Raw genomic sequence first — 23,476 nt, forward strand, 5'->3', positions numbered from 1 at the left:
TAGGTAAAAGTCATAAATAGTCATTGATTTGGCTGACACCTTTATCCAAAGAGACATTTACGTTTTGCAATAAGAAAACGTGTAACTACAAATTGCGGTTGCATTGCAAATATGATTTTTAAATCATCCTATTACGTAAGACGCGATACGGGAAGAAAATTGGCTAAATTAGAGAAGTGTAAGACGGAGCCCTAGTCTGAGGTGGAATGTGTTAACTGCAGTAAGACAATCAGACTGTAGAAGCGAGAGCAGGGAGTAAATCACAGGAGCTGCAACCTCAGAAAAATGTTCACCCCGCCTCGTCACAAGACATAGGAAGACCTGCTCTCAGGTGACTCCCGCAAGTGCACAACAAGTAGACCCAGGAGCGGTCGTTACAAATTCACGGCAGAGCCGAAGGTTTCCGGATCATCAGTTAATGTGTGACGAGTCTCATGACTTGTGGGAGAGGATACAGCAGACGCCGACTTTTTATTTTTTAAAAAGAAGAAGCCATCCCGTTCTTTATCACACTTGGCACCGTGTACCATCGCGGGTACAAAAGACATGCCGGCGTCGAGCAGTTGTTTCTCCATGACTCAGTGTTTCTTTGAATACGAGACTCAGAGAATAGTGGTGATCAGGAGTAGGAAAGTCTCATTAATAAACAGACTCATTCAGCTGGCCATACTTTCTTATGTGATTGGGTAAGTTCAAACATCCTTGCCATAATTCAATATGTTCTCGGTCCCTCATTTAACAATAGTGGTTAACAGTAGCGACTTAACAATCTAGGCGCTTGCTAACTATTTGAGTGGTAAAGCAAAACGGTGCAAAGATTGTTTTAAAAGAAACTTTATTACCTGTATGTGAACTCCGGAATGAGCCCGAGCTTTCGTTTTCAGTTTTGTTGGGTGCGAGCTTTAAAACCTCTTGCTAAAAACAGCTACCAAACAAATCAATGAGTCGTTTGAGTGGTTTGTTATACCTCCGATGAAACAGGTGGACGCTGAGAACCATTGTTTCTCATCGTCAGGACTTTTAAAGAAATAAAATGTCGGGATTTTTTTTGTAACATTGCGTAACTCAATACGGGAGTGGGACACATCGCTCTTGAAGAGGGGAGTAAAGGGTATTTTGTGTTTTGCAGAAACCTCAATTATGAGAGGAAGAGTTGGCTTCAACGCCTACATCCTCATTTTTAAACTCGTTCAAAAGTATGAGAGCGCAACATTGGGGAAAAAAAACTTTAGTAATGAGAGCAATTTAAATCAAAGTGCAACCTGTCTTCTGAGAGAGATGGTGTTCTATGACATATATCCTGCTAAATACACGAGTCAGATGATTTTGCTGTATTGACAAAAAATGTCTAATTAAACAATGATGTTTACAAATACAGTATTAGTTGGTGTCCAATATGGAAAATTGTGTCTTTTCTATCAATGTTTTATAACAGTGGCATAATATTATATAATATTATATTAATTTGGGTACTTGTAATCTCTAAGTAGATAACTTATTTCTTTTTCTAATTACCAGCAGCCAGAGGTACCCTCAGGTACCTGGGTGCCCAAACACAGCTAGGCAGAGGTTTAAATAAATAGAAATGACAGACGGAATCACAGCATAACAGATTTAAAATATAATATCACAAACAATTCACTGATACAAGCTACCATGGAAAATACAATAAGTTTTGCAACGTGCTAGAATATAAATTATGTTGATTCTGTCTATAACTACATCAAAACACAGTTTGGAAAAGATTAAGCACTTAAGTTTTGTACCTGCAGTACAAGAATGACTACAATCTTAGTAGTTCTGCTAATACTGCTGATGCTTCTGCTTAAGGTACTGTGGTATTAGCAGAAATACTAAGAATATGATTACTACAGCAGCAGTATTAGCAGATATTTGTTCATATAGTTTTTCAGTGCCATCTTTCAAACTTCTCGGCCAGTGTGTGAATTTTATAACGACCGTGATGATGAAGAAGGAGGTAGCAGACTTAGTTGGCTTACTTGCTTTAAACGGATTAACCATAAACTGTATAGAAACGCAGCCAATGGCCCATCTGAACACCTTCCAGATGTTCCACCTAAACTGCTTTCTAGAGCAGCAAAAGCGTTGCTTCTGGGAAAAGACTAAGGGTTTCCCTGGCTTGTTTGTTACCTCTCTCCTTGATATCCGCAGGAGAGCGTTCCCTCACACAGTGGGAAGCACAAGAAGACCTCTGTACCCTCTCTCCTCAGGTGGGTGTTTGTCTGGAAGAAGGGCTATCAGGAGTTTGACTCCATCATCAGCTCGGTGACCACCAAGGTGAAAGGCATCGCCCTGACCAATGCCAGCCACCAGGGACTCAGGGTCTGGGATGTGGCCGATTACGTCATCCCCCCTCAGGTACCTGGGCGCCCAAGCACAGCGAGGCACCACTCCTCCAAGACTCGGACGGGGTTGCTTTCCTCCTCGCGTGCTGGAATGGGGATTCCAGGCTTCCAGTTAGATCCTAATGAAAGCAGGAGAGGGTCGGAACGCGTGGAGAGTAGTTGGTGTGACTCCCCCAGCAGTGAGGGTGAGGCTGCCCATGCTCCCTGGCTCGTGGGGAGGGCTGCAGGGGTGAGATAGGGTGGTGGGAGGGATGCGAGAGAGAGATGTGAAGAAAGTCCTGGATGTGAGGCCTAGATATGCAGGCGAGCAGAAGCATGGGAGATTAGGGTCTAAACATCCTCCCGACCTCTTGCTGTGTAGTCCATTAACCAGCTCTGAGTTCTAACACATTTGTAAAAAGTGCAGCAGCAAAAAGAGTAAAACAAAAAACCTCTAAATTTGCATTTGTTTGCTCTCTCTTTGGTTTTAGGAAGAGACGTCCTTTTTTGTGATGACGAACCTGATTATTACTCCAAACCAAACCCAGGGGCTTTGTCCAGAGGTAAAAGTGATCTCTCTCTCTCTATCCAATTAAACAACTCAGATTGGAACTAGTAAAGGAAAATCCACTTGCAGTCTCCCTTCCTGATGTCCCAGAGCCTCTACATCAGGAAAGATAAAAAGATCCCTGAAGTCCAAGGCACACCCTGGTGGCACAGTGGTTGCCGTTGCTGCCTTGCAGTAGTATTGGAGCCCTGGTCTAATTCTGGACCTGGGGTGCTGTCTGCGTGGAGTTTGTATGTTCTCTGCATGTTTGTGTAAGTTGGACTCCTACAGTCCAAAGACGTACTGGTGGGTTAATTGCCACCTGGAAATATTGGCCCTGGTGTGAGTGTGTGTATGTCCGTGTATCTGCCTTGTAATGGGCAGCTGTACCATCCTTGATGGTCCCTGCCTTGTGCCCGTTGCTTGCCAGGATAGGCTCCAGCTCCCCTCTGATTCTGATGTGAAAGAAGAGGTTAGGAAATAGACAGATGTCCAGAAGTCCAAGGCTGTAATCCACCAAATGTATTCATTTGAGAGGTGCAAACTAAACATTGTTTTAATAAAAACAGTAAGTTACTACATCACATACCTCTGAGCCTGCACTTGTGTGCCTAGAAATAAGTGGTCCAAACTTCAGAGTTTATTCCATTTGGTACTAAGGCCTTTCATTGTCATAAATTTGACACATATGAAAACGTTTCCGTGAAGCTTGGTAGAGGCATTCAGGTACACTTTATCTGTTAAGTACCTCATAAAAGGGTGGGAGTCATAGCCTTATTGTGTGTTTTGGACAGGTGTGTAATGGGAACTAGCCATTAGTTAATTGTATGATGTCTTTGTGTTTAGGTTCTAGATAATTCCACTATCTGCACCTCAGACAGCAACTGCACTGCGGGATTCACTGATGTGCACAGCAATGGTAAGAGTCTGAAACGGGGACATCTGTAGCCCAGGGTCTTGGCAGAGTCCCGTTTTAAATACGTCCCTGCACAAACCATTGAAGCAGTTGTTCGACATTAAATGTTACTAAACCATGATTACATCCATGAACAGGTGTCCAGACAGGGAAATGTGTGAATTTTTCGGGGGATGTCCGAACATGTGAAGTACGAGCTTGGTGTCCGCTTGAAAATGACTTGAATTTACCTCGGTGAGTAAGGTAAAAAAAACAGAGCTTCTATCTGAACAGTTTATAGAACCCATGACACCTGCCACCTGGTTACCAGATGTGTTTTAGTACAGTGCTGGAGTTTTTGACTGTATTTGCAGAAGAGAAAATGCAAGTAAAGAGAACGTCTTATCATAAAAGTCATTTCTTTGTTTTCTCATTTTCCTGGCTCCATTCGAGACCATTGTATTTACTAAAGGTGTAGACAGAGATAGTAATTTGTATCTTAGTGCAGTGTGAGCTTTTCTTTAGGTCATGAAGCGTGTACTGTATTCTAGAGAATCCTTTCTGTACTGTAGTTTCTATATTTTTCATTGCACAAAATGAAGGATACTGTGGCTAGGGGTCCATAGATATAGCCTTGGATGTTTTGGTAAGCGTTATACACATATATACATATTGATAAAAATGTATCACATATAACAGGTATAAATGCTATACCTCTTTCAGTGGGTTGCGGGTGACACAAATGCACGATAGAATGCACTTGTGACCTCAGCTCTTTCCCCTGAATGCGGGTGTCCTGGGTTAGCGTGCTTTATAATCTTGCATACTTCAGATATTATAGTCTCACATTCCCAAATCCCTTCCTCTTTGGTGGCTTAGTCCACACAGACTGAAACGTGTTTGTGTGTGTTTTGTCTCTAGGACATGCAAACTCTTAAAATGTTTGTTCTGTTATGCTAAGATAAAGTCTCAAAATGATTGGTTAGGTTTATGTACTATAAATTTGTTAGAACGCAGGATTGAAAGTATAACTGTTGTGTAGGGGAGAATCTTAATATGATAGGACTTGCATGGCCACATCAAGGTGCACATTCTCAAAAGGGAGAAGAGCTTTAAATTTTGTTGACTTGTGTTTACCACAGGAGGGAGCTATATTAACATCAAGCCACATTTCTGCAAGCTTTTCATATTTGTAACAGGGGTGATATGCTGCACAGCGATTTATGCAACCCTACGTTTTTTATTTACATAGGCCAGCACTTCTGAAAGATGCTGAGAACTTTACTGTGCTAATAAAGAACAGCATCAGATTCCCCAAATTTAACTTCAACAAGTAAGTGATTGTGTATTTTATAAAATGAATACTGGGAAATATCCATGTTAAACCCTGACTAGTTATAGTCAACAGCCTAAAATGACCCATTTCCAGCTCTGGTTGTGCAATACTTTGTGGCATCTTATGTAAAATGTAGTTTAATTTAGACAAAAAAATTACACAAATCCTCTTCCAAAATAAGAGCTAATGACCTTATAATGTACCTCTCCTATTTTTTAAAAGGAAAAAAATCATTTTTTTTTGCTTTGTGTAATTATTAACTTAAATTAAGTTGCTGGTTAGTGTGTCCAATTGCTCCTGCATATTCATAGCCTGGAAATGAAACAAGCTGAAGTGTTTTTTTTTAAAGGAAGCTACTTGTATCAATGACTAGCCATTGCCTATAAAATATATAATATTTTAAAGCATGGAAATGACATAATTTTTTCTTCTGTTCTATAGAAGAAACATCCTGCCACAAGTGAAGACATCCTATCTAAAACAGTGCATATTTAATCGGGTCACTGATCCCAACTGTCCCATCTTCAGACTGGGCGACATTGTTCGTGAAGCTCAAGAAGACTTCCAGAAAACGGCAGTGGAGGTCAGTCTGGGCTCTGTTGAGTCTTCCGAAGAGGAAGTGGCATTCCGACTGTGCTGACAGGACCTAAGGACTTCCTGCCTGGGAAAGAGATTCAATTATGAGACCATTAACGCGTGGAACAAATTGATTTCATCATAACTGAAACTCATTAGTGACACGTTTCGTTGGAAGACACTGTCGCCGATTTATCACATTGGATTAAGCTTTAATGAAGTTATGTGCAGAACAGAGCTAACAGCAATAGTGTGTCATTTTCTTTCCAGTGAAAGGCATTATTTAAACAACAATTAGGAAATCTAATGTCTTTCTTTCCAATCAAAGAACAAGGGTCTTCATTGAAATACAATAGTTATATTCAGTTTTACTTTGACTTTAAAAGCAAATACAGCAAAATGCTTCATAAAAAAGGTGCATATCTACTGTGAAAAGGTTTTATAGTTTTAAAAATAATAGTGTTACTGAGGTTTCATGTTTGTTTCTATAGCTGGTGTTGCATGTGCATATTTTTTCATATTCTGGATCTGTTATGAATAATTTAGTCATTTCAATGCGCCTTTGGTGGTGTTCAGGTTGCTTCTGAGGGCTAGTTCTCAGTCGTGACATTTTCACCATGATGCTAATGGTGTTTGTGGTAAAAGAAGTCCTGTCTCTAGCCAGAGGTAGTTTCTGGTGGGGGACGTTGGCACAACACAGGAGGTAATGGCTTGTGCGTAAAATGTCCGGACAGGGTGGAGTGATGGGTATCCAGATTAACTGGGACTGTGATCTGGACCAGTCGCAGAACAAGTGTGTGCCCATATACAGCTTTCGCAGACTGGACAACAAAGACCCTGAGAACAATGTGGCACCTGGATACAATTTCAGGTACGTTCACCAGGTTGTATAAGGCAACGTATACTGCTCATTTAAGATTGCTTAGCTTTTTATCATTTAAAAAGCAAAGCTCGGAATACTGCTCGAAACATTTGACCATTTGTTCTTGATGGACATCTTGGTAGCCCCTCTTTAATTTACAGTGCTTAGTAGAAAAATGCTACTAATAATAAAAACAACTTTTCTTTTACAGATTTGCAAAATATTATAAAGGTCCTGGAGAAGAAGAGTCAAGAACACTGATAAAAGCTTATGGTATTCGTTTTGATGTCATGGTTTTTGGAAAGGTGAGTCTTAAAATTGGCGTCAAGTTGAAAGGGAGGAACAAACACAAAATAGCCATAAAGTAAACTCAAGACTTGGTATACTGTGTATAACGCCGGTTAAAATCAACAATCACACCTGCATCATCTCAGAGTAAATGTTTGTCCTGTATTTTTTTTTCACTACTGTTGTAGGCTGGCAGATTCAACATTATCCCAACAATGATTAACATCGGCTCTGGCCTGGCCCTTTTAGGAGTTGTAAGTACAATCACTGAATAATTTTGTTTAGTTTAATGTGCTGTGTGATATTCTAATATTATTATTAAAACACTCAAGTCTATAAATGGCATTTTTAGATGATATTTCTTTATTGGATTAGTTCTAGGTCTGTCCTGTTTGCAGTCAATTGTATTCATTAGAACCAAACAATGATCTCATATATTTCTACCATGTCTTTTTAAGGCAACTGTGTTGTGTGATTGCATTGTCTTGACCTTTATGAAGAAAAAGACTTTCTACCGACTGAAGAAATACAAATATGTGGATGACTATGAACGGGTAAGTGAGTTGAAGGGCAAGGTTTTTTTTCTTTTCCATACATACTGTGCAATAAATCAGGGGAATACATTTTACAAGCTTCTAGACACTTACCAGGAATCTCTTCCTATCTAGGCTGAGGACCTCATCCCTTAAAAATAGTCTTCAGGTTTCCAGAAGAATTCACAGTTTTGGTGGAGCACTTTATACTATAGAAGATGAGCTTCAATTAATACTGAAGTTTGATGACTACTCTACATATCTCACTTAATCCACCTGTTTGGCCATTACTGTAAGTTGTGTGAATGAAGTGTGTCTGGTAGATCAGCTATCCTTGTGATATACTGATTTATTAATGAATTTATTAATGTAGGTTAATTAAATTTTACTGTACACTAACACTAAAAATGTTCTGTTTTGGAGAAACCCTGTCACAGTTTGGTTCACTTTTACATTTTTAAGGCTGTGTCTTTATTAATTCCATATGGAACCTGTTAGGCAATGTTTCAGGGACATCTCCCAATGCCACCAGTTTTTGCAGATTCCACAACGTATAAAGGAACCTGATCTGAGATCTACAGTGTAAGTCTCAGTTACTCCCAGGCAAGTTTCTGCTGCATGAAATTAAACATTTGATTTGTTATGTGCTGTTTTTTTCCTTTTTCATAATTTACAACAATTCTAACTATTTTATAATGTTTGATTATATCAAAATAATCAAACATAAAATAGTCTGGTGTTCCCATGACCACAATATAAACCGATAATTTCCCTGAATTTTAACTTGAGCATTTCCACGTCAAGAGAATAAATATTGTATGTGGCTAAGACTCCGCATCAAATTCTGCGCAATGCGAAACAGGCTAAACAAGCAGTTCCAGGTGTTTGTGTGGGCTACCTTTTGTGCTGGGTGTTATGCCATTAGCACTGCATCAGGGGCACTCCTTTATTGACAACCGGGCATCGTAACTTAAAATGCTTTTATAAAAGACACAAAAAACAACACACTGAATGGAATTCTTTAATGCATTGAAATAATCAACCAGATATACAGTAATATGTATAGAATACTAAAGCACAGGATGGTTCAACCCAGTTCCCAAAGAGACAGTCAGCTTTTTACAAATAGATCCTACATAAGGTCATGCAGGGGGTATTGTTATTGGTGAATGTTTTCAGTACTGCAGTTCCTCTGTTGTTCATTGCACAAAAATTCTGTGGGCCGAGGTTCAGCAATTGTAGTTCTAGCTCTTTTGAAACAAAATGGGAATTAATTACTATAAGTACACGTTATTCAGTGGCTTGAATAATTACCCCTCCCTAATTCATAAAACAAACTACATTCCAGTATACAGATTTTAATATTATTCAGTATGGTCTATGAATGTTTTTGTCCAATGACAAGACAGAAGTTGTTAAAAGAAGATTTTATACTGCAAATCTCAGGAATGGTTGTGAAACAACGCCTTTAAAAGTATGTTTCAATGTACTTTAAAGGAAAAGTAAAAAGAAAATCATGATTTTATTATTATAATGATAAAACACTGAATGCTCAAGTGTGTATTTTTCTTACCTCACAAAGAATTACTGAACTAAACTGGGTGAACAGAATTTCTAGAAGGGCTTTTTCTGTTTTAGTCTGATAATTACTGTGTTGTTTGCAAGTGTGTTCAATTACTGGTTAAACACTATAACAAGCCTTGTACGGTAAGACTTCAGTGAAGCTTGGTTGTCTTGAATTAATTGTTAATGTTTACCAATTACATTACCATTTACTCACATATTTTCCCTATATGGGTTTTTACCTTCAGGTCCAACTCATTTGAAATGGATTTGACATTCCTTGGGGCATATCAGAATTGAAATGCATAGTAAAGAAACGGATACCCCTAAATACCACATCTACAAATGAGAATGGTTAAAACGCAAAATAAACTGTTTAAAACCCTGAAAATATTTAGTTCTTGAATTTTACTTTTTGTAAAGTTCAAATTTTACAATCTAATACAGATCTGTACAATTAAAGACATAATACTCTTAACTGATACTCTTTGGTTAATTATGAGCATACCATCTGTCTCATATTAACATAAGAATGACTACAAATGAGAGAATACTATTGAGCTATTTGGCTGCTAACAGCAAGGTGGTTTGAGGCTCTTACACAGCAGTTTCCTGGAGGCGGCTGTGGTGTCCTTCTTGACCGCATGGCTTAGTATGCTGTTCCAGACGAGGAACTTTGCTCTAATTTCTGACAGACTAATTTTTTCAAGTCCCATTACCCCATTAAATACAATGCACTGCATGTGCCAAGTACTGTACCATATTTGTTCAACTGTGCAAAGTGGCATGTCTTTAAAGTCTTCCCCGTCCCAGATCATTCACAGAAGAAACCTTTGAAGCCTGGAATGGCAGTAACGCCCTCAATAGCTTTGATAAAAGCACTTTTCTTTGTTCCTCCTTCACTTTCTCTCTCTCTTTCACTGGTTTAACAAAAATAATTTCACACACCCCTCCCCTTAAAACAAAACACAGTTTTCTCTTATATAAAAAGCTAATCGTAAAACCTAAACTGTAAAACGTGTTAAAGAACATGCATCCCCGTGCATACTCGCATCCATTTTAAAAATTCCACTGCAGCTATAAGAATAGTTATGAATGACAGGAGGCCACTCAGCCCATCTAACTCTTATAGTTCTAGTAGTTCTAGTTAGCTGACCCGCAGATCTCTTCCAGCAGTTTTAGTTTAAGCTGTGCAACCATTACACACAGTGGCCTTCTCCTTTCCGAAGAGCAATATACCGTGCCACAGTTCAAAAGAAAAATACAGCTGGAATAATGTGAAAGTCAGCAGTCCCTACAGTCCAGGGCAGCCTGATGAAGAGAGTCAGAAAGGCGGGTCGGCCAGGGTGGGTACAACTGCTTCAGGAGCAATAAATGATTCAAGAGGCAGATAATAATAATAATTGCTTACAGTTATATAGCGCGTTTCTGGACACTTCACTCAAAGCGCTTTGCAGGTAATGGGGACTCCCCTCCACCACCATCACCAGTGTGCAGCCCCACCTGGATGATGCGACGGCAGCCATAGTGCGCCAGAACGCTCCCCACACACCAGCTATCAGTGGGGAGGAGAGCAGAGTGATGCAGCCAATTCATTGATAAAAGAAAAAAAAAAACAACAGAACTTTTCCGTCTCTCGTCTTTCATGTAACAGAAATCCTGAACCAGAAACAATGTGTGTGTGGCGAATCCAATCGGGATACGAAGGTGTGAGAGTTTCCACGAGAATTTGCACAGCAGCCGGGCTGTCGCACAAAAACATTGGAGTGGGCTCTTGCCAACTGCAGATTCACTTTATGCAAAGGCTTTCAGTGCTTTATAACTAGTGCTGAATAATTATTAAAAAAACAGTGGCTGAGCACCTTACTTCTTTACGCACCAGTACTTGAATGGATACGTCAGCTCCAGAGAAATACAAGTAACGCTGCCACCAGCCACTATTGACCCATTTCCCCCTGAAACAGAGCCATGCACCCACAGAGCAGGGAAGGGCTTCCTGGGAGCAGCTGCTCCGCACTGCGAAGCACAAGAAGGTAGCAGACATCTTGAGCTGTCGGGTCTGCACAGTCATACAAAAACATGCTTCTGCTTGATCCCGGTCAAGCACTTTAGTTTTTTTTAAATTCACAACACACATCGCTATAATACACAACACTTTGATAAGGAAGTTCATTGGTTAACGCCTGATAGTGAAATGAGGTTGTGTGTGTCAGTTCCCTTGGCAAACTGAAAGTGTCTGCCACTGCACACCATATACTAAAGACAGCATCATGTGAATTATAAGGTACAGTACTTCATTGACTGGTTTTACTTTCAGACAACACTTATCTGCTCTGCCATTTGTATTACAATGAATCCTGTTTTTTCCATCCATTTCATTCAAGGACAAACTCCACTGTTCCCGTGTTAAGGGAACGGGTTTCCTACAACCAGACAGCATGTGGAAGCATTACTTCAAACCTCTTCTGTAGTTCACATACAGGAAATTAAGCAGAGCTTGCTAGTTCATCTGTCATATCTGCAACTAGCCTACTTTCTGCCTATATAGAGCAATAGAAAAAATTACCATACAAAAATAGCATCAAAGCCAGGAGGCATCCATTACTGCCAATTTGTGCATAACACAAGAGACATTCAGCCAGATCTTCTCTGGAGATAATTCTTCACAGATATATCTTGTTTATATGCAGTAATTTGCAATTGCATCAATTGCCAAAATCCCACTACAGTACCACATAGCTATGTGAAACTAAACTGTGTATTCATGCAAAACAGCAATCTGCCATGTATGAATTTTCATTGACTATGATATACAGGTCACAGAATACTAGAATTCAATTAGTTTTTTGAATATCATGACATAATATTGAGCTATATATTAGTGAGTTCTATTCAGATATATCCTATGCCTGCCGCCTGCACAATATTTTCCATTTGTCCAATATTCAATACTGTACTTTAACTTCAAAACAGCACTTAAAACTATTCAACATACTTGGCTTCAGTCTTTCAAATAGCAGCAGGCTTGTAAGCTTATGAGCTCAGATAATATAATGCTCTATATAAGCAAGCAATTCACTTTATGCAAAAACTGTTATAGATTTTCAAACGATATTTAAAGCATTGTATACTCAATATGAAAAACTTTCTTACTGGTTGCTATAGCACTAACAGTACTGCTTGAACAACATTACCTGACATATAAAATGCATAATTTCCTTTTGTGATATGCTACAGTACACTGCAAGCAAACCCCTTAACATTTTATTTTCAAATATATTACAAAACCAGTGGCAACGAGAGATTTGGGCCAGGCGTGTTTTTTCCTTTCAGCATGGAAACAAAAAAACAGCAATCTTTTAAACGAGAATCCCACTGCGGACCAAACTGCAACGCAGGCTCCTGTCCTGGGGCCGCTGAAAAAATGGCGCATTTGGATGCCACACTGCAGGAGCCAGCAGAAATACCTTGTGTTTAAAGGCATGCATATCACAAGGGCACACTGCACAGATAACCACTCTGGGCAGGTCGGGGCTGTGAGAGTCACAACAGGGCCTCGTCTTCCCCAACATAGGGCAGGTCCGAGCTCTTGCCACTGTCGCCGCTCTCCTGTTTCCTAGGCGACAGAAGAAGAAAAGTTTCGTCTGTCACTGCCTCTCCCATCCCGGGGACTTCCGACAAAAATTGCCCGATAAAGTCCTTTTCACAGTTTTGTGATTTTCGGGAGCAGAGACAGTGATTTATGAAACGCGGAAGCAGATCAAACACAGAGCAGAGTTTCTGACTTTTGTGCTCAGAAAGGTCGGTAGAAAGTACCCTGAATCTAAAGGACAGCCTGTGAGACTTAGATGTGTGATTTTATCACCTCCTAAAGGATATTGGACTGAACAGTTGAATAAAAATGAAGTATAATTTACTATAGTTCATATTTTAAACAAACATTTGCCCATGGGACAGGAGAAGGAGTCTGCAGTTTCATTTTAAGACCAAAGGTAAGGGATTTGTTTTACAAAACCTTTCCCATGAGTACGGTTTAATTGAAGGAAAGAGCAGACTGGAGCAGTTGCACCACAGGGCATTGTGAAAGAAGCATTATTATGATTATGATTATGATGTTAAACGATGTTCAGTGATCACCAGGTTTTATATATTAAAACAGAATAATTTTGCAAAATTGCTTATTAGAATTCTGCAAGCCAGTCTGTCATGCATTCAGGTTACAGACATGAAGGAGGTAGAATAATTCTCCACTTGTATACCCTATGGGGAAAAACAATTCACAGCTGCACACTCCAGAATAAGCAAGAGCTCTTTTAAAAAGCAGGACACTGCAGCATTATTCTTCTCATGCTAATTAGAGTTCAGTCAGCCGTATCAAAATACCACTGTGTCATTAAATTAGTTCATGCACATCAAAATCAAGACTCATGCACATTTGATTTGTTAGTTTGCTTCAACATCCTCTGAAGAGACACTCATTTTAGTGGAAGTGTGACCCAAAAGTAACAGAAGGAACCTTCAAAACATTTATTAAATTAATTCACAGCTAATTTTGCAACATTTTAACATTAAAGCACCTTCAATTACAAAATCACATGCTGTCGTTCTGCTGAAGTCTTATGCTTTAGCTGTGTGTTCCCAAAATGACGGTCTGTACTGTACTGCATTATGAAAGGGATCAGATCCAGAATCTAAACTATAAATTTAAAAAGACAATGAATTCAAGTTTTGGTATTCTGCTTCATGAACATGTCTAAATATGCTAAGGAACAGGGAATATACAGACAAATACAATCTAAAACTAAGAAAAATGTAAAACCTTTAAGATGTTTTCTATAATCTTTAATTGATAAAATTTCAATTATTTCTTGACATATACTGCATGGTTTAAGCTGTAAATGTAAAAAATTAATAGTATTTTCTAATGTGGAAAATACTGTGACACAATACTTACTGGCCATTTAGTATTAAATTCACTTAAAAAAATAGAATTTCTGTATTTAAACAGGTCAAGCAGAAGTAGCTAAAACCCGAATTAAATTAAATATATAACTGTTAATCAACTGCTCCCTCAAAAAAGTGATACTGTGGAATGAGAGAACAGATTGCCCTCTGTGCTAAACAATCATTTCACTTTGTTCTTGGTGAAAGGGAGATCTACTTAAAAATAAAAACAGGTTGTGTATTAGAATCTTGTGCATCTCCACACTGACTGCTTCAATCAATGGAACTTGGAAAGCTTGTTCCAAATACATTAATTCTCACCCTGGTATGCAGTGTGCGACATGCTCCCAGGAATAGAACCAGCGCTGTCTTCCTGACGTAAACTAATGACGAAAACCCTTTTTTCTGTGCGCCTTCTGCACGTTGGATCACACTTTACAGTTCAAAGCCAGATCTGCTTGGATTTTTTTTTAAACAGGCAGACATTTGCAGTAAAGTAATGCTTTACCTTTGGTTACTATGCATGCTGCAGTTTTTCACATTTCCAGACTTGTTTTTTCTGGAGAGGTGGGAAGGGGAGAGGGGAAAAAAATGAGATAGATGTACAGAACTGGCAAAGATCCTCTAATGACCTTAGTTAGAGAGAAAGGTGAAGGATGTCTAGAACCCAGCTTTCCAATTTGACTTTCAGGACAGGTACAGGTTCATGTACAGTATAAATACAGTAGGGTACCTATACTCTTACTGATGCAGTCATCACCTTATCCAGTATCATATTTGAACTTGTCCACTGAAGAGGGGGTACCAGTTGGGCTTAATGCAGAACAGCTATTGGGCAACACAGGAACATTACAGATGGCTTCCCTTTCAAATTTGCATGTAAGTGTAAGAATTGTATTTAATATAATAAAAGCAAAAATAAAATCTTCACTGCCTTTAAAATTCTCCCACAGTTTAAGGCCTAATTTGACTTAGTGTCGCAAGTTGGCATTTTTCTTGTTTCTCTGAAAAGGAAACAAAACCTGAGCAGAGGGTGGTTCTCTTGAGACTAAAGGCATAGTGTGTTTTTAAAAGATACGGAGTCTGGAAGAACTAAACTGCAATACTTCCCTGCACTTTGATTCTTGTACCAGCATCTGCTTTCAGATTCTCACAGCCCTGCATGAAAGTCATCCCTGATGCTGCCCTCATTGACAATCTGACTGTCCTTACTGTCTGGTCAGTCAGTCCCAGGCGTTGCCAGGGCTACCCTGACCAATGCCCTGGTCACCTGTTCCCAGCAGCACTCAGCCTGCTGTGTGCCAACAGGAGGGAAATCCCAACCACAGCTGGCTAAACCTGCAATGTCCAGCTGTAGCACTCCAATTAAGCACATTTATACAGTGTTGTAGGCTGAGCCACTGCAACTCCCTAAGAAGACATAGCCTACTCCAAGAAAGTCACAGTCTGCCCAGGACATTTCACGGACAAGAGGTGGGGCAGCTCCATCTGAATTGCTCTGATCTTGGATCACAGCTGCTTCAAACAGCCTGAATCCTGATCTACTCCCTGGGAAAGGGGAAGGACACCAGCTGAAGCCAAGCTGAAGCCACGGCTGTCTTCAAACTCACGTCAGTCCATTTCCAGGCGCGGAGAGGCCACGCTCCTCCCGTCTGCCCCAGTCAAAGGGATTCCCAAAGGAACGCTTCCGCAGCATGGTTTTCACCAGGATCTACAGGAGGGAGAGCAAGAACAGCCCTCGCCGTCAGTGTTACCCACCACTCCCCGGCTCTGCGTCGGTTCTTTTCTGCTCACAAAGAGACGCGGCGCAACCTGGGAGTGGAAGATGTGCTAACAAACGGCGTGATGTAAACATAAGGAACAAAAGGTGCGAAAGCACTGGCAATCTTGAATATATTCTCACACGCAGCACGTTTACTAGATCACTAAACTGACATCTTCTCTTTATAATGTGAAAAATAGACAAAGCTGACAGACGGCACACATGATTGGTAAGAGCTGCTACGGGCATTTTCAGATTTTGCAATGCTGCTGGCTCCTACTTTTCCAGAGTTGTGTCCATGAATATGGCAAATAGCCTTGTCATCCCTGACAAAACGGCAACTCAGGGAGAAACGGCAACATTTGCTCCTGGATTTGATGTGGAGCTGGCTGACAGATATTAGATCACATTTCTAACCACCACAAAATCCAATGCAGAGCCCTGACGCTGATGTCATACTAAAGGCACACTGGCATACTAAAGGCACACTGGCACACTGTGAAAGTATTCAAACCAGCCCTGTAATGTCTTTCACCGCTACTGACACTATTAACCCCCACAAGTAAGTGATCAGGAGCGGTGTCAGAGGAGCATGTGAACAAGGATGTGTAACTGAAATTGCTGTTCGCAGCTGTATACAATGACGGCTCATTCCTATGAATCAACATGAGGTTGTTGGCACTCCACATACTCACCACTGTGGCTAGGCTGGGAATGTGCTTCACAGAGTTCTCCACCTCCTCCTCGGTGACCTCAATGAGGGTGCAGTTCTCATCCTCTGAGGGCAAGGGCTCGGCGCCATGCCTTGTCACCCAGGAGTGCACCTGTGTTAGTTTAGCACAGAAGCAGAGACATCACAACACCCTCTGGAAGAGACATTCTATGCCACTTTAGTCTGCTTCTGCTCAGCCTTGTGCCTCTGAAGACCTATAACAGAGGATTAAACAGGCCGTGCCTCCCATCTGCTGCTCCTAGTAATGGCACCTGCAATCTCTCCTGCTTATGCTCTTCATGCCAATGGTATTCATGATCAGTCTAAACCAAGTGGGGCTAGATGACATTTAAAACAAACTTGACAAGAGCTCTGAGGCCAAAATCCTTTTAGAGGATATTCATGAGGAATATCACATCTGTATGACTGTATCTGATCTGTAATCAGCCAGGATGTTTTGCATAAGTGGGCAAATGCAGCTCTCCATAACTTAGCTTTTTTGATGGTAGCCTTCATGATAAATTTCTTAAAGCTACATAGCGACTGCAGAGCTAATGTGTGAGGCCTTATTATGTTTGTAACAATAGCTGTATAAAGCTATAATATCTGTCTTGAGTAATAAACATCAAACATCAAAGAGACTGATTCTGGGAAACCACATCACAGATATACACAATTCTAGATCAGCTAATTTGTCTCCAAATGCTCAAAGTAGCTACAGTGTGTATTTTTCTTTACGTAACAGAACTTTGAAAAAAATGACAGAAAAGAGATTACAGTTAAGACGTGTAGTACAATGTCCAGTACCAAAACCAAAAGAGAAACATTGAAGTAAGTTGTACCTTTATCTGTGGCACAGTAATTCTTGTTTCAGGATTCTTATCCAACATCTTGAACAGCAGATCCTTCAAGTCTCTGGATACATCTACACTATAAATGTGAAGACAGCCCTGTCACATTTTGCTGTTCCGTGTTTGCACTGAGATTACCTTGCAAGGCACACATTGCTAATTTTAAACTGAATCTGAATCAACTCCATAAAGATATCTCATACACAAATTTCTTTGAAGTACGGAGCCATTTTTTTCTGAACTATGGTTCCTGAAGGGTGTAGGCTTTTTTATTTTTCTCCATAAACTGATTTGACATGTAAATTAATCAATTTAACCTCTTTTATCCAGTCTAAACCTGGCAAAAAGGTAAAAAGACTTATTAAAACAGCCTATCTGTGGTCCCATAGCACTGGAGGAGAAGAAAACTGTCACACGCTATCAATTCAGAAGGACATTTAAATGAATAAACTGTGTACTAAGTTCTCAGAAGATGTGTACCACACATATCCCAGGGGTACTCACTGCTCGGCCAGCTCCACCGGCTGGTTTTTAATTTTCTGATGGAGGCTCAGAATGCGATCATCCATAAATGGACACTGCAAGACAAGGTGCCGGCATGTGACAAGAGTAACACAGACCAGAGCAGGTGCTGCCCAGAGGCAAATACAGAAATCATACTAAGAGTCACTCAGACAGGCAAGCTCATAAACCACAAACTAAATGCAGTCCAGAGACACTGGAACTCAGCCCATCAAATAATTCTGCATGCTATACCTATGATGGGACTAGCCAGGACATTCAACAAAAGCCTATAAATAACATACTACCGTTGAGAATTGATGTTGAAGCATTTGGCTCTTATTTCATTACTGAAAAAGTACTAACAAAAAACACTGTAAAAACATTACAGTAAAAGACAATGAAAATTAAGGCATTATGTGATCTCTAAATGCATGTCACTGCTTTTCATCTCACCTTACCTGTCCAAACACAAAGCAGTATAGAGTCACACCCATCGCCCACACATCTAGGGCCTTGAAAGAAAAAAACATCTGTTGTAAAACATAATGGGAGTCACAGTAAGCACGACATCCAACATATAAGTTATCTGAATTTGATATTATTTAATTAGCATTTCCTACAGAACCGACATCGGAGACCAACATTGGATTAAGTGCACGAATGCGACCTGTTCTCTTATCTTGAGCGATATTTTAGATGGGGAGGCTCTCTTTCAAGGTGACATATGTCATTTGGCAAATCTGTTTTCTCCCAAAAAAACCCAGCTTGTCAGGCAGCACGGTGGAGCAGTGGTTATTATTGATGCCTTGCAGGGCTGTGGCCCTAGGTTCAAATCCTTGGGTGCTGTCTGAAGGTTTCTGAGTTTCACAGCTGTTACAAAGGGTCTCTGATAATGGACGGAGATGTCCTTTACTTTTTCGAAGACACCTGTTTTATTGAGTCTGCAGTGAGCACTCGCAGAGCTCCTGCACGCCGGAATTCCCTCTGCTCGTCCCGTTAAAGAGTATTAAAGAAACGCATGTGGACACTGCAAAAGTACAGTCTTCTAGCTCTCTGCTCCAGGCGAGCAATTATCATTAGGATTCATGTAGCTCATGGCCTTAGGGAAGTCAACGTTCAGCGATCTGGGGAGGTGGGACAGCCTGAAGGGGAGCCAGCCACCTTGCCAGAGAAGTTCTTCCGGGTCTCGGACAGGGTCTCGGGAGCGAGGAAGGCGGGGGTGCCCACTGTGCTGGTCAGCAGGGCGTCAGTGCCCTCAAACTGGTTACTGACACCGAAGTCAGCGATCTTGATGTGCCCGTCCTCTCCGACCAGCAGATTGGACGGCTTGATGTCCCGGTGAATTATCTTCTGGTAGTGCACTGAAAAAGTACACAAATCGCACAAACCAGGCTTTTCCCACTTTGTTTAAAACTCTGACAGGAAAGTGAGTATAATTATTATCAGTACTGGTACAAATAAAAAAAAAAACTTTTTAGACATAAGGTGCATAAAGAATAAATTAGGAGAATACTTCATTAATAAAATGATAAAATGGATTGTTTGGGATCAATGGGTTGGTAAATTTCAGAAGATACTGGATTAACACAACAATATTCCTCATGAGAACCTTCAGTAAACCAGTAAAGTACAATTTTCTGCACTGTACAGGGGGGTAGTGTGCTCTTGGAATGACAATGGAACATTACTGTCTCATGAAATTGCATAGTGCAACACAGGACAGGAAAATTGCCCTGTTTGCTCTCTACTTACAGAACTCAATTCCTCGCAGCAGATCCTGAAAATAGAAGCGGGCCTGGTCTTCAGTTAGAGGCTTATCTGTTGGGACTTCCATCACAGCACTGATAAAAAGCATCATATCATAGGTAATCAAAGGTAAATCATAGATATAAGGTCTCCGAACAGTATATCTTCAAATTCAACAGTGGAACATGCACAAGAGAACACATATGGAAACAAAGGACAAGTGCACTTAAAACTGAAAGGACAGTACAGTACAGTATTTCTTTACACAAAGAGTGCTGGGAGTATGGAACAAGTTACTCAGCCGATCCCCTTGCTTTTGTTTAAAGAAATGGCTGGAAGATTTCGGATCTGCAACAGGTAGACGTCTGGATGGTTCCCTCTCATTTGTGACAGCTTTTGTGGTCACATTGTTTCTCTGCATAGCTAATGACTGGTATACTTTTAACACACAAATAAAAATTAACACTGCATGTGTAATACTACTCAATATCAACAGAGGAAAACTCACTGAAAATAAACAGGCCATGCATATAGTTAAATATCCTTGTGTAATGGGATTGTTATATTGCTCCAAATCATGCAAAGTCTACTGATCCACTGAAACCTAACTATCAGAATAGGCAACTGCAGTAACACCTGGAACACAGACTTATACAGTGGGTTTGTATGCAGGCCCCCTGAGACTCTCATTAATGCATTTATCTGAACAAAATGCAGATCTTTTACCACTAAGGCATCTGTCAGGAAACATTCTACATCATCTGCTTTATGAATTATTTTAAATCATAGTGCTTTACTCACCCTTGTTTAACTAGTTCAAAAACTGTTTAAAAAGAAGGAAAAATATCAATTAGGGTCAACCTTAATTTAATTTGTTAATTTGTTAACTATCTAACAATGTTACCATCCATTTCTCAGCAGGAAAATATATATTTGTCTATGTATGTCTATTTGTTAAAATAATTTCGAGAAATACAGAATAAAGGAACTGTTTCTGCCTAAACAGAGGGTATATTCAAGTAATCAGAAATAAAGTGTTAATGCAATTAATATCAAGATTTGTAAAGGATATTGTCTTAATATGATGTCATCTACAGTAATGTATGTTTCTTGAAGTCTTTGGAACATTGTGAAAGAAAAGCGTTCAAAGGCAATAACACATGGGTCATTTCTAATTATATGACACTGCCAGACGTGTGCTTCTTTGATGAAAGAAACTAGCAATGCTCTCATGTATTTGGTTCTTCCTGTATTCGTGGAAGCATGGATGAACAAGGAAGAAGACTGAAGAACAGCATAAGTGTGACATCTTTGTTTCACCACCTTAGGCACAAGCAAGGCATGCTGGGAAACCTACCCATGTACAGGTGGTCCTCACTGGGGTCATCCAACACCTGGATCGGACAGACAGGAGGAGTGGGGAACAGTGAGATATCCACAGAGTCATGAGGAAAAGGCATGCTCTTTCAACACACTCACCAAAGCAAAAATCAATGTTCATTGTTTACCTCTCTTCATTCACGGATCACACTGTCATTTAAAAGGCTGGGAGAGAAACTAAACAAATATCCCCGAAATGCAATTCTGTTAACAATATACAAAAGTACAGTTAAACTCAGGGTCACTGTTTCTCACAGAGAAAACAACTGCACTCACAATGCACAGGAGCTTTGGACACACACTTTCATACTAGTTTAGGTATGAATTAGAAGACGTAGTTGATTGTCTGTGTACTTCTATACTTCCCACCTGATGTTATTTTGGCTTCAAGGTAAAACCAATGTGGTGTTCTGCCATTCCAGAGAAGGTATTAGACACTTGGTAAGCCAACACTCCCTAAACTCACACCACTGTATCGTAAGATGGACGCCAAAGCACACGAGACGCACAAACAAGACCACGGCAGTATTTTCGGACTTGTGTGTGGGCAGGATGACCGTGAAGAGACGCGAGCTTGACCACGCACAGCGCTTACACAGCACACCGCGGCGGCCCCTGTCCCTGGAGGGTCTCACCTCCACCAGCTTGACCACGTTGGGGTGGTCCAGCTTCTTCAGGATGGCGATCTCCTGGTAGACTCGCTCCAGGGGGCCTTTGGGCTGAGAGGGGCCCTCCGGTGGCACTTTCGCCCCCCGGGGGGGGGGCCGCCCTGCGGGTGGAGGGGGCGAGTTGAGGAGTTGGCATGGTAACTTACATGTAAATGAGAGCTTTAGAAAAGGAGTTGGTAGCAGCAATCATTCTGAGACATCAAAATAACAAAGATCACATCTCCAGAAGAACTGGAGCCACATCAGGAACACCCCCCCACACACACACACACACACACCAGAAGCAGATATGCGTTATCTCTTTGTGGGTTTCTAGTTTGCGTCTTTGTGTTTTTGCCACAGGTAGGCAGCAGGGATCACTCACTGCAACATGAAAAGGAAATTTGTTTTACGCACAGAGATCACACGGTTGAGCTGTGACTGGTAATACTTGAATAGGTACTTCAAGAATCCGAACTGGAAAGTTATGTAAGTAACACAGTCTGAAGGAAAATGGCCTTATAATCTCCTATCCATGTCATGCTCATGCTTCACTGCACAAAAGGCTCTGTAACAGAAGCAGCATCATGATTTTAACAACTGAGCGTGCACAATGGAACAGGGCCGAGAGAGGAAATTGCTTTCATTGAGCGTTTCGTTTTTCTTTGCTGCCTTCGGATGAAGGGCTGAGACTCCCTGCTAAGAGTCCATCTGGTGTAAACTGGACACTTACGCGGAAATCCAGCCTGTCTCACCAGCTTCTTCTTAGACAGCACTTTCATTGCCTTGCAAATAGAAAAACAGAGAAATTCTAGAATTATATAATACTATATATATAACAATAAAAAATCTCCATATCACAAGAGATTCTGACCAAAGGAATATCTAGCATGCAACATACTTTTGCTGAAGAAATGCTTCTTTTAGTTATTGACAGATATAAATTATGCTGCTTATGCTGAGGCTATATTCCTAGGAGCACAACCACTGTGTTCTGCTTTTCCACAGTTGCAGTTTTCATAGCATGTCTCCCACACAGAGCAGACTTGTGCTTCCATTGCAGTTAGAGATACTGTATTTCTCCGATAGGCAAAAGTGACAAAGGTACCTATCATTTTTCAAGTCTATAATTGCTATCAATATATAATAGGCTCAAATCAAATCTATAATACCATATACATGGCATTTAACATTGTATAATCTGTATATATTGTATAATCTGACAATTAATATTGTATAGGCTTAGATTAAAATGAAAACTGATCTCGTACTTATACATTTGTAAATACATATTAAAAAACGAATCCATTACAGATTACTAATTACTGTACTAACCCATCTGTACATAACATGTTTTATTTACAGTAATTCCTGATGAATTCTGGTGCGCTCCTTTTAAATATAAACTCCCCATAAGGGAAGTATTTTACAACAAGTTAAGGAGCCCCCTCAAAAATAATTTAAAAATGAAAAAGGCAGGAGTGGATTAAAGAGAGATCTCTTGAAACAGAACAGCATTGAAATGTTTTTAATCTTTCTTCCTGTGTGTTACTGCATTTAACTGAGCATTCTGCATTCAAGATAATGAACATATACAGTGTGATACATACATAGTAGGTGTTGTCATCCTCATTGTACGCCAGCTTGACAACTCCATAGGAGCCCTCGTCAAAACAAGAGATTGGTGTCAGTGCAAAAATCCGTTACAGCAGCCTGCCACAACCAGTTCTGTAAAACAGAGCCAACCAGCCATGTAGCTGTGGAGCAGTACAGTGTTCTAAGCCATCACTGTGATGCTTCAGACATACAGTCAAGTTGTGACCAGCTGCGGTTTCCTACATCCTTTATGGTTCTTTAAGATGCCTTAGCAGTGGGTGACTCAGTGGAGCAAATCCACCTTTTTTTCTCCCCAAACAGGGAGCTGGTCTGGGGAAAGGGGAAAGGGGAAGAGAATGGGTGTGGTAACAAAAGTAGCCGCAGCACAG

General features: G+C 40.4%; 2 protein-coding genes across 4 annotated transcripts in view; one reads left to right on the top strand and one right to left on the bottom strand.

The window, feature by feature from the left end:
• The first annotated feature begins 167 nt into the window (after window positions 1-167).
• p2rx4b (purinergic receptor P2X, ligand-gated ion channel, 4b) lies at window positions 168-8,025 on the top strand. Its single transcript, XM_069182342.1, has 12 exons — window positions 168-686; window positions 2,232-2,379; window positions 2,837-2,908; window positions 3,739-3,811; window positions 3,946-4,042; window positions 5,040-5,120; window positions 5,565-5,706; window positions 6,434-6,570; window positions 6,773-6,866; window positions 7,038-7,103; window positions 7,308-7,403; window positions 7,518-8,025. Exons 1-12 carry the CDS (start codon window positions 547-549, stop codon window positions 7,536-7,538), a joined length of 1,167 nt encoding a protein of 388 aa, XP_069038443.1. The 5' UTR covers window positions 168-546; the 3' UTR covers window positions 7,539-8,025.
• Window positions 8,026-8,390: 365 nt separating this feature from the next.
• Window positions 8,391-23,476, bottom strand: part of LOC102693525 (calcium/calmodulin-dependent protein kinase kinase 2) — a 32,919-nt gene continuing 17,833 nt past the window's right edge. For 2 of the 3 annotated variants that reach the window (XM_015366404.2, XM_015366405.2), the window contains 14 exons: window positions 23,102-23,155; window positions 22,225-22,276; window positions 21,480-21,613; window positions 20,822-20,858; window positions 20,266-20,287; window positions 19,471-19,559; window positions 18,880-19,079; window positions 18,177-18,230; window positions 17,719-17,792; window positions 17,206-17,293; window positions 16,347-16,475; window positions 15,500-15,600; window positions 14,398-14,448; window positions 8,391-12,561 (listed from right to left, as the gene is read on the bottom strand). In XM_015366404.2, the coding sequence (XP_015221890.2) occupies window positions 12,489-12,561; window positions 14,398-14,448; window positions 15,500-15,600; window positions 16,347-16,475; window positions 17,206-17,293; window positions 17,719-17,792; window positions 18,177-18,230; window positions 18,880-19,079; window positions 19,471-19,559; window positions 20,266-20,287; window positions 20,822-20,858; window positions 21,480-21,613; window positions 22,225-22,276; window positions 23,102-23,155 (1,158 nt within the window). In that variant the 3' untranslated portion in view covers window positions 8,391-12,488. The remainder of the gene's footprint in view (window positions 12,562-14,397; window positions 14,449-15,499; window positions 15,601-16,346; window positions 16,476-17,205; window positions 17,294-17,718; window positions 17,793-18,176; window positions 18,231-18,879; window positions 19,080-19,470; window positions 19,560-20,265; window positions 20,288-20,821; window positions 20,859-21,479; window positions 21,614-22,224; window positions 22,277-23,101; window positions 23,156-23,476) is intronic. The other variant, XM_006640415.3, reaches the window with a different exon arrangement.

The sequence above is a fragment of the Lepisosteus oculatus genome, chromosome 22, assembly GCF_040954835.1.
Source record: "Lepisosteus oculatus isolate fLepOcu1 chromosome 22, fLepOcu1.hap2, whole genome shotgun sequence".
Lineage (NCBI taxonomy): Eukaryota > Metazoa > Chordata > Actinopteri > Semionotiformes > Lepisosteidae > Lepisosteus > Lepisosteus oculatus.

Excerpts from the sequence above, each read along its gene's own strand:
- p2rx4b (XM_069182342.1), top strand. The coding sequence starts at position 547 with ATGCCGGCGTCGAGCAGTTGTTTCTCCATGACTCAGTGTTTCTTTGAA. Across the intron at positions 3,812-3,945 it reads CACTGATGTGCACAGCAATG|GTGTCCAGACAGGGAAATGT; the intron begins GTAAGAGTCTGA and ends ATCCATGAACAG. Across the intron at positions 6,867-7,037 it reads ATGTCATGGTTTTTGGAAAG|GCTGGCAGATTCAACATTAT; the intron begins GTGAGTCTTAAA and ends CTACTGTTGTAG.